At 45.6% G+C, this 10,407-nt stretch overlaps 1 protein-coding gene across 1 annotated transcript in view; it reads right to left on the bottom strand.

Moving 5' to 3' along the window:
• Positions 1-10,407, bottom strand: part of LOC103354039 (lipid phosphate phosphatase-related protein type 3-like) — a 20,862-nt gene that overhangs the window by 9,708 nt on the left and 747 nt on the right. Inside the window, exons 2-5 of the mRNA XM_008277276.1 lie at positions 2,222-2,302; positions 1,722-1,907; positions 1,007-1,136; positions 28-223 (exon numbers count right to left, since the gene is read on the bottom strand). Coding sequence (XP_008275498.1) covers positions 28-223; positions 1,007-1,136; positions 1,722-1,907; positions 2,222-2,302 — 593 coding nt within the window. The remainder of the gene's footprint in view (positions 1-27; positions 224-1,006; positions 1,137-1,721; positions 1,908-2,221; positions 2,303-10,407) is intronic.

The raw sequence follows: 10,407 nt of genomic DNA, 5'->3' as shown, positions 1-10,407 counted from the left end.
TTTTTAAGCTACAACACTGAGTCTTACCTGGCTGACATAATAGCATACTGATCTTTCCCCATGCAGATGTCCTGTGTGATGTAAGCGTTATTGTCACATGACACTCCCGGGGCCGTGTAGTTGGGCTGACAGACGGTGAGGAAGAAAGGGGCGTGGTAACCAGTAGCTAACTGGATGACATCTGTCACCAGGGCTGTTGCCAGGAGACCGAACACATGAACACCTGAGGGAGAGAGAGAGAGGGATGGAGGGAGGTAAGAGTCAGAGGATGGTGATGCAGCCTCGGTAAGTGAACTAAAAGCCCCCGGTGGTTTCCTCACACTGAGCTCTTCATTTAGGAGCAGCTCGGGGAAAAACAAATCTGCCGCGACCTGAAGCGACACCACGAGCCTTCTGTTTGCTCCGTTCTCCCGATCCCGTGCTCAGACAGTGAAATTTGGCAAGGTGAATTAATTACTGTTTTCACATCAAAGCTCAAAGTGCGCCTCCAGATATTTCCTGTGAAGTATTATATCATGCCTGTTTCGTTTTAAGTCACCCTTCATTTAATGCATGTAATTAGCTTATTTCTCTACTCTGAAAAGTGGAATAAAGTTTGGGGGGGGAGGGGAGGGGAGGAAGCTCAGCAGGTAAGCGGAATAATTTGTCTGAGCCAAAACTGTTTTCCGTCTCAGAAACCAAACAGCATTTTGCTTCTAACTGCTCACAGCAGGCGAAGTTTGGGGTTTGCCCAAGCAACAAAATCTAAACTCCTTATCTACCATTGACCTCACTTTCAGATTTTTCACTGTCATTTAGCTTATAATACAAAGCAAAGCACATATTAAACTGATCAAATATATTTAAATTTACGTTTAAATACTCCTTCTGCAATGCTCACACACTCAGCTGCCTGGAGGAAGTCCGACTACCACCGTGTCTTTGAACGCACAACCGCGATGTGCTGTGAACAACAACGTGAACTCCTCCAAGCAAACACCCAAAAGGACTTGGTAGCTGGACTCACCTACGAAGCGCACGGTTCTGCGTAGGAAGGAGTTGAAGCTGCAGCCTCCGGCGTTTATGCTGCCCTCCGACTTGGGACAAGTCTTCAGTTTGGACTGCATGCAGTACATCAGGCCCTCCCCCATCATGATCTAGGAAGAAGGTGTGCAGATACATTTTCAAACCATCGAGAGCCAAATATAAAAAGAAAAAAAAACAAACAGCCGAGGTACAGAAGGAGGGGGGAAAAGTGTTAAAGTGCTGCTCATGTCAGATATAAATGTCTGTGATTGTGATCTACGACGAGAGAGCGCGACGGAGAGAGAATGGAAGCACGGAGCTATTGAACAGTGATCACTTCCAATCAGGGTGATAGATGAGCGTCGGAGAGGTCTGTTCGTTTCCATGCTGCTGACGGATTAGTGTGTGTGTGTGTGTGTGTGTGAGTGCGCGTATTGATTAGGGGGTGCCGTAGCATGTTTGATGATGTGTGCGGGAATGTCAGGTGTATATTTATCAATGTGTCCATCGACCTCAGCGTTTCTGAGGGGAGATTGAATTTGCTTTGCGAGTGTTCGAGAGGCCGTGAATTTGCATGTTTGCGTGATTAATGGGTTTGTTGGATGTGTAGCGTTTTACGATTCCCCCCTCGGACACGCTTTAGGGTTTCTCTGAAACTCCCGGTGACGGACATAAGGAGATTGCATTGTGTGTGTGTGTGTGTGCGATGGACTTACGGATGCTGCGGGACCAGCGAAGGCCAAACTCAGCAACATCAGCAGAGGGATGAGCTCATCGCCCGTCTCCACGTAGGGCATGGAGAGATCGCGGTCATGGCAACGGAAGCCCACCATCGCCGGGGACAGAACATCTGTCAGCTCCAAGAAGTACAGGGACACCAAGGAGGACAGGACGATGGGGAGCTGCACACAAACAAGGCCAAGGGCAAAGAATGACTCGCATTTAAGATTTGCTTGGAAAGGACGTGATTCACATAATGTTTCATCTTAACTTTTACAACAGAATTATGCGCATCCTCAAAAAAAACACGCACAAGGGCAAAGAACACAGTGCTGCCGTGATGTGTGTTTGCTTAGTGGTCAACCGTGCAATCACCACAGATCGCTCACTACTGGTGTGAGTGTACAGTAAAACGGAGTCGCTCAATACTGATTGATTGGGTAAATGCAGTGAGCAACGTTGACTCATCGATGCATCCGATTCCATCTGCACGTACCTCTACAAAATAAAAGCACGGCAGCAGCGTCATGCTGTCTTTGGGCGGCTTCTTCTTGGCTTTGTTTTTTGGGGACGTCATCTTGGGGTGGGACCAGTCACAGCCTGTTGGGAGAACAGATTGTAAAAGAGAAGATTGGGAGCACATTCCACCATCAATATTTCTGAAAGCATCAAAAAAAGATGCTCCTGCCAGGCCTCAGCTTGTCTGATGAATCAAAGACGGGTTGAAAAAAAAAAAAGTTTTCAAAGAATTCTTCGAGCTGAAAGGTTTTTATAGCGAAATTTCAAAGTATTCGTTTGAAGAATCTGCTTTTGTTGGACTAAAATTAGACATTAAAAAGTATTCTGAGCGTATTTGTTACGGCGTTGCTTAGCAATGTGGTGCCTTGTTAGTTGTTGAGCATCCATACACGCTCAATAATGAGGCCTATTGTTTTGCACATGCACGCTAAATAACCACTCAGCGATTGCAATGAGATGATGAAACACACGCAAGGTTATGAAAAAGCTCTATTTTGAAATGTGAAGGTTCAGTCAGGGTGAATTCAACAAAAAAGACAAAAAAAGATGATTTTTTTTTTTACACCAATTCCACCTTCTTTACACAGACATATAAAGATATCTCCTGTCTGCCATCAGTAACCTGTAGGCCATCAGGAGGCCTCCCAGAGAAGCAAAAGCCAAGGGGCACAAATGGAAAACTCAACAGAGTTAAATATTCACAGCGCTCCCTACAGCTCCCCATTTCTCCCCCGTAAGTGCCCGTCCTGTATCGGCATCTCTGCTCTGTCCTCCACTCAACTCTTTTCCAATTCTACCCTCTCTACCTTCTCCCATCTCTCCTCGTCCCGTTTTACTTATCATCACTTATCATCCATCCCTCCCTCTTCCAACCAATCTGACTTCATGGTGCCAACGCTTTCCTCTTGACCTCTTTTTCTCTTTCTCTGGTTACTCGTTTTCTATCAACTCCTGTGCGCGCTTACTTCGAGTCAGTATTGATTTTTTTTTTATTATAAACCGCCTACTGGCCAATACTCCGAATGTGAGGATTTGATTTCTCACAAAAAAACCTCAAGACTTTTAATCTCCAAACCTGCTGCATGGTGTGTCAAAGGCCTGCTGACCCATGTACCAGTGGGTTTTAGTGGTGGGATTCAAAAGCAGATCGAACAAAAGCTTCATCAATTCCAAAAAGACAACAGGAAGTATTTTCTGAAAGCTGTCTACCCATCTGTAACCCTCTCTGCTTCTGTCATCTTCTCTCATTTTATTGTGCTTTGCTGAGTTTTTGTTTGCTTTTTTCTCTCCCACTATCCCTCCTTGTACCTTCTCTCTTCACCGTTCCTGCCATATATCTGTCAACAAATCCCCGTCTCCTCTTTTTTTTTCTTCCTTCTTCTACCTTCTCTCACCATCTGCCACTCTTTCTTCGCACCTCTCTCTTTTCTTTTTTTTTCATCTCCATCCTCCCTTCTTTCCGTCTCTCTGTTTCTCTCCAAGATAAGAGGGCCTGACCCTGAGGCGACGGAAGGCGCAGAAAATCAAAGACTTCTACAGTCTAATTTCCATGACCGCTAGAAATGTATTGGAGAGGAGAGGAGAAGATAAGCGCAGATGAAAGAAAAGAATGTTTAAAAAAAAAAATTGCAATGTAGTGTGTATATGTTTGTATGTCTAGTGGTAGGGGTAAGTAGGGGGGGTTGGTTGAGGATCAGGGGAGGATATTGGGATGGATGGATTCCAGTGTGGCTGAAAGCAGCTTAAGAAGATGCAGGGTCCTGGGTCTCACTCTCCCAGCAGCTTGGTCTCATTGACCTACTCCAGTCAGCACTTAAACCTCACCCCAACACACACAAACACACTCACAGACTGAGCCTCTCCACTGCAGAAAGGGGCTCATTTATCTATTAAACCAGCGTTTGTCCTTTGGGACGCATCCCATGTGTGTGTGTGTGTGTGTGTGTAGTATGAGCTGCCGCTGCTCGCTTTGTGCTTGCAAACATCACGGAAGTGTTGGTGTGCGTCTATAGTCTGAGCAGTACATCTTGTCTGTGTGTATCAGTGTGAATGAGGTGGGTTGTATAGCCTGCGGTGGAGAGAAACAGTCTGTCAGACGAGCGAGGAAAATACAAGACTCGGTGACCACCGGCGCAGGGATGGGGGTGGTGGGGGGGTGTGTGTGAGAGACGGAGACTGGTAAGTCAGCTGTAGATGGGTGAGAAATGAAAGGAGAGGCCCTCTGTGCCTCTGTGAAGGGTCTCGGGCCACCACAAGCCTCCAGAAGCGCTTCAGTGGCAGAGATCTGTGAACGCTGCTGGAGGGTTTGGACACCAGCGTCCTCAGATACATTCTCTAATGTTGTGTTTTGGTGATGGGGTGGAGTAGAACACCATCTCACTGGTTGGATTAAACCATCGAATGTGAGCAAATTTACACTCAAACCATTCAGCGACTACTACAGTAGGGATGCAAGAAAGCAGCTGTTATTTTCATTATTAAAAAACTACACTACTGCTGTCTATAAAAACAAAAAAATGTCAATTATGATGTCCCAGAGCCCAATGTGATGTCCTCGGTAATGTTCCAAATGCCAAAAAAACAAATAAAAATACAAACATACTCAGTTTAGCATCATATGACAGAGCAACACGGTAAATCTTTCGGCTGGATTATTGCGTTTTCCACCATTTTTTCTGGAAAAGTTATCAAAAGGATTGCCTGATCGGTTACCAGAATAGTTGGAGATTTATTTTCCTACCACATAAATTATTATTTTACTGTATTATAGCGTGCTACAATATGGCACAGCGTGTTGGACTGTTTGGACTTCAGAGGAAGCTGCATGAATCATGCTGATGATGGAAAGAAGAAGGTTTCTTTGACTTAACTGTTGACTGTGTTTGTGTGATGATGCTATTCTACTATTGCTGCGTGTTTTTTGTTTGCATTCAGGAAAACAGTTTTCTGTTAAAGGGGCAGCATAATTACAATACATTTGCATTATCACAATATCAGATTTTTTACTTTCGCCATATGAAATCACAACACTAATATCGTGACATCTATAGAAATTTTGAAAAAATAATTGTGTCAAATGCATCTTTAACGGTGTGTTTTGTTGCCTTTTTGGCAAATGAATTCCACTAAAATATGTGTAGAAAGGTGGAGAGAGAGTATGTTGTTCCTATCTCTGGACCAGATAGTTACTGCTGCTGGGTTATTTATGGTGCTATCACATGTGTGTCACTGAATATTTCATTTTTACGGTTATTGTCAATACCTGTATATCGCAACAGCCCTAATTTAAGTCAAATCAGCTCAAAAAAAACATGCAACTATTTCTCTAAAGGTGATTGCTGATTCCACATGGGTCTGTATCGTAGTTGTTAAACTACCATATGGAACAGAAGCAGCCAGTAGTTACAAAGATTTGCAGGATGTCTCCACAACCTTTGACTGAGCATTAGAATCACAATGCACTGGATAGAGTCACTGCTCTCTCTATGACCCCTTGTTCACAAACAGGGGCCTGAAAATGAATTAATGAGGCGAACATAAAGTGCAGCAGTGCAGCTTGTCCATTTTCATCCCACTATGTATTCATGCATTCATCAGGAAAGTTATTGAGCTGCCTGCCTATTGCACAGCTACTGCAGGGCCCCTGAGCGGGCACAGACACATAAAGGGACGTATAGACTCAGTTTGATGTGCAGGAGGATCTGAACCCAACTTAACTCACCTCCATTCACAGTTACAATAGTTCAACCATCATTTAAGGATGTTTTTGTTCAGAGTATAAATTCAGTCAAATGCATGAAAATAGTGATGATGGTTGCATGTTTCTGAACATGCACTTTGCTTTAATTGTTGCTGCTCATCCATTGGAAGTCACATTTCGACTCCCCACTCCATCAAAAAGCAAGAATCTAGCAGTCACACCTCCACATGCAGAAACCAGCATCCAGCGTATGAGATCATCAATTATGAAAACGTGAAAACCATGTGCTGATTTTCTCTTTCCTCGCCTCGCAGCTCCTGCCAGGAGCAGATGAGGTGTTTCTTTCTTTCTTTCTTTCTTTCTTTTTTTTTTTTTAAACAACACAAACCGGACCACCACTCACCTCTGTCCCGGGGGCTCCGTGAATTCACCGAGTCCCGTCGCCCCCTTCCCCCCCGGCGTGGTCGTGCGTGCTGCTCCAGTTTTGCGGCGCACCGTCCCTTTAATCCATCTTCTCTCAAGTCACCCCAAAATCCTTTCCCACCTCCCTCCCCCCAAGAAAAACCACCTCTCTGCCTCTAATATTTAGAGAGCGCTCCGGCGTGAGGATGCTCTCGGAAGGATGGGAGTAAGTGGGGAGACATCCACGGGAGAGAAAAAAAAAAGAAAAGAAAGCAGGGATGGCGAAAGAGGAGAGATGCTGATGGTGGAAAGTCCAATTTGCCGCACTTGCTGGTTACGCGTCCCTCTCCTTTCTATTTCCTGGCTTTGGGGATGAGAGTGAAGAGATTCACGTGCGTCCAGCCGGTTCCTCCCCTTCACTTGCACCTGCAGGTTCTTCCCAGTTTGGCACACACGCACAAAAAAATTGCGCAAAACCGATTAATAAGAATTGTTTCTTTTAAAAAATAACATAAAGCTGCTTTTTTACATGCACGGCATCCGTCACACGGTTTTCGGGTGCGCAGTCAGCTTCACACACACACAAAGGCAATGAGGGGGGCGAGCAGGGGTGTGGAGGAGGAGGATGAGGAGGATGAGGAGGTGGGGGGGTTCAGGGGGAGGAGAGAGTTGTGGTGTGTGCGCCTATGGGTGGGGGGAGGAGACAGTCTGGTCCACACACATCCGCGCCGCTCGTCTTTTCCTTCTCCTTTCCCCCTCCTCCTGCTGAATTCCTGTTTCGGAGGGCTCCAAAGCCGTGAGGCGACCAAGACAAAGAGGGGGTAGATGTTTTTTTTTTTTTTTTTTGGAATGTGCATGTGCGCATGTGTGTTTGTGTGCACATGAGGAGGAAACGTAAGCCCACGCGTGTGTGCGTAAAAGTGAGGGGGCGGTTTTTTTCTGTTTTTTTTTTTGGAGATAACCTCTCATCTATACGCAAGAGGCAATTTCACTGTAATTATAATATTAGGCTCAGCATCAGATACGCCTCCCGCTTCTGTGAATACCATCAGATTTTTTTCCAGAGGGATGATGGCTCAGTTGTGTCTTGCCTTTGTTTACTCTGAAGGGTGTGGCACAGGCGGCTGACCACTGTGGCGCATATTTCCCCCTCTTCACTGGAGGAGCGTGGACACGGTGTGATAACCCCACAGACACCTCTGCGATTCACTGACTCATCATGAATGACATTGCGGCAATTAACATCAAAAGACTCTGAAGGCTGTTGCGTGCACACAGGGGCTGGCGTTTTCACATGCGCAAAAAAGACGCTCACACTCTGTGATGGGATCCATATCTTCTGCTCTCACGGTTATCAATTCTTAATGGGGCTTAAACGTGAACTTAAACAGCCATTTAGCAGCCACATGTTTTCACACATGTCTGCATTTTTTTCCTCCTCTTTCCTCCAGCAAATGCATTAAAAATGACACATTCAGGGACACTAGCAGCCGGAGTGTGTGCAGACTAACTTGTACACAGTAGGAAGTCCCCTGCTGACCAGCCTCCAATGGTTTTACACTCATTCACATATTTGTACACCCCCCCACCCGTCTCCTTCTACACTCTACCTCTCCTCTCTCAATCTCTGTCATTTGGCTCTGTGTCACTGCTCGATGAATGGAGGCGCCCCATTTAGTGTTGATCCTGTCTCCAGTTGCCAGGGAGTTTCTCTGGTTCTCATGGGGTACTCCCCTAATTCCCTCCCCCTGCGCCCCTCCTGTTCCCAGCCTCATTTCGCCCTGCCTCGAGCCCCGCCACCCCGACAGCATCTCGCCACACACACACACACACACACACACACACACACCGACACAGCCACCCCGCCAATAACACCCAAGGGTTGGTCACAGCTGGCGGGAGCTAATAAACTCATCACTCTGGCTGCCTGGCTCCTATTTACCTACTAGACAAAGCACTATAGAGAAGCAGGGAGAGAAAAGGCATGCGAGGTGGAGGTGGTTGAACGCTCTTCTGTTTCCCACAGACCGCTACTTCTCTGGATTTTTGGTCATTATGAACACAGTTCCTGAACAACAATAGAGTTAATGCATCATCAGCACTCTTTAACCCCCAGTTGGATGGTAATTGATTGCCGGAGGGATGCACATCGGGGGATTCTAAAGTTTGATTAAAATCCTCCTTGACTGCTGTTCGCACATGTGACCCAGTTACTTCGTCTGAGCAAAAGGCCAACATGTATGAATGTGCAGGCACATGTTTGCATGGCTGGGCGTTCATGTAGACACACACACTGCGCCTATACAGTAAAGGCAGACTACAAAGTGAGCAAACATCACATATGTGATGCATGAAAGCATCGAGGTTAGTTTGATCATCATCGCCACACAGTCGACACACTTACCCATCCATCTATGAAAGCCCATCTGCAATTGGATTCTGATTGATTTTTTATTTTGTGTTTTTTTTTACAACCCGGAGTGCGTTAAGAACACCTGACAAAAGGCCCATTGTTTATTTTATTACAACAAGGGACAATCCAACCATGTACCAGCGCGAGGAATGCATGATTGATTGGCTTTATCTCCGTGTGATTATCTTCACTTTCTACAGTCTGGTCGATGCAACCGGCACTAAATCATCCCCGTCTCTCCCTCATCCACTTCTCAAACCATCCCACATGTTGTTAGCTCTCATCTGTGCTGAAGAATTACGTTTTGGGGTATCAATTGTGCCTTCAATAAGTGTCGGGTTTCATAATATCCCTCAATTGTCAGCGTCGGATAATACATGGCGTTTTAAAAGAGTATTAATGCTGCTCCGATTATGTGGTGAAGAAAGCTTTCACCTGCAATGTGAAATACAATCAATACAGATGAAATGTGAAGCGATGATTTGCTCTGCAGCGTTATCCAGGCCGCCACTTCACGGGGCGGTTCAAGTGTGACTGACAAGCAAATCCAGACAGATAATAGATGACTTGCATCCGAAGTTGGCTCTTTTTTTTTTTTCTTTTCGTTTTAGGTGTAACAAATGGAAATGAGCGCCTGTCACCGTCACACTCCCGTGAAAATCAAATGCCCATAATGCAAAGTCATTCTCTGCAGGTAAAGCCACTCCACAGTCTCCTCTCATGTGCTCAGGGGACAGGTTCAAGTGCCGCTGTGTGGCTGAAAGCTGTCATTACACGACCAGTGAAACAATACCATTACACCCTCAGGTTGGAGCAGTGCTTAGCTTGCTTAAGGAGCCTCTGGAACGCTGACGTTGGTTTGACAAGTCACTTTAGATCGTGCCACCTGTGATTCAAACCTCAATTTCCTGCACTTTGCCTCAAATGGACTCGCGTCTGCCGCAGATAACGGAGGATCTCACTCTGTGACGCGGGCTTCAATAAGTTAAAATGGGACAAGGAAATTGATGCAGGGCTTACAGCGCATTCACATTTTTATCACTTTGCTGACAAGATAAACATCACAATCATCCACAAGTCCCACACAGATCAATTGCCTAAGTGCTCCGTGGTAACGCTCGGCTGTAGTAGGTGGCGCGGTGGGTGTGGATGGCTTGTTCAGGATGGATAGGAGCTTAATAGAGCAAATGTACTCCTGAATTCACCCGAGTTTCACTCTGCAGCAATAATTCACTGCCGACAGCGAAGAAAAATATACGAATTTCTGACTTAAATAAAAAGTTAGAAAAGGGGTAAAAATTTAGCCAATTGTGCACAAAAAGTTTTTTAAGTGGCCATTGAGATCATCCACAGACTAGTCAGGTGTGGTTTTAAAGGATTACGATCAGTTAGCGCCGAAACCAGAGATCATTAAAATGCACTTTAATCCAAATGACACGACGCCACGGATGACAAGAGTTACGAGCTGTAGCCAGGAACTTGAATGTCTACAATTCAGAATTAACCTCTGACAAACACTGAAACAGAGTTCATGATGCACAGACATGCACACAGATTTTAAGAAGCTTCAGGAATGCTGACGTTTGTTTGACCGGTCCCTTAGCTTGTGCCACCTGTGAGAGATCATTTCAGATGCTCTCGATGGACA

The sequence above is a fragment of the Stegastes partitus genome, unplaced genomic scaffold (assembly GCF_000690725.1).
Source record: "Stegastes partitus isolate 25-593 unplaced genomic scaffold, Stegastes_partitus-1.0.2 Scaffold94, whole genome shotgun sequence".
In the NCBI taxonomy this organism is placed as follows: Eukaryota; Metazoa; Chordata; class Actinopteri; family Pomacentridae; genus Stegastes; species Stegastes partitus.
The sequence above is the reverse complement of the archived record's forward strand: the minus strand, read 5'-3'. Positions and strand labels throughout refer to the sequence as shown.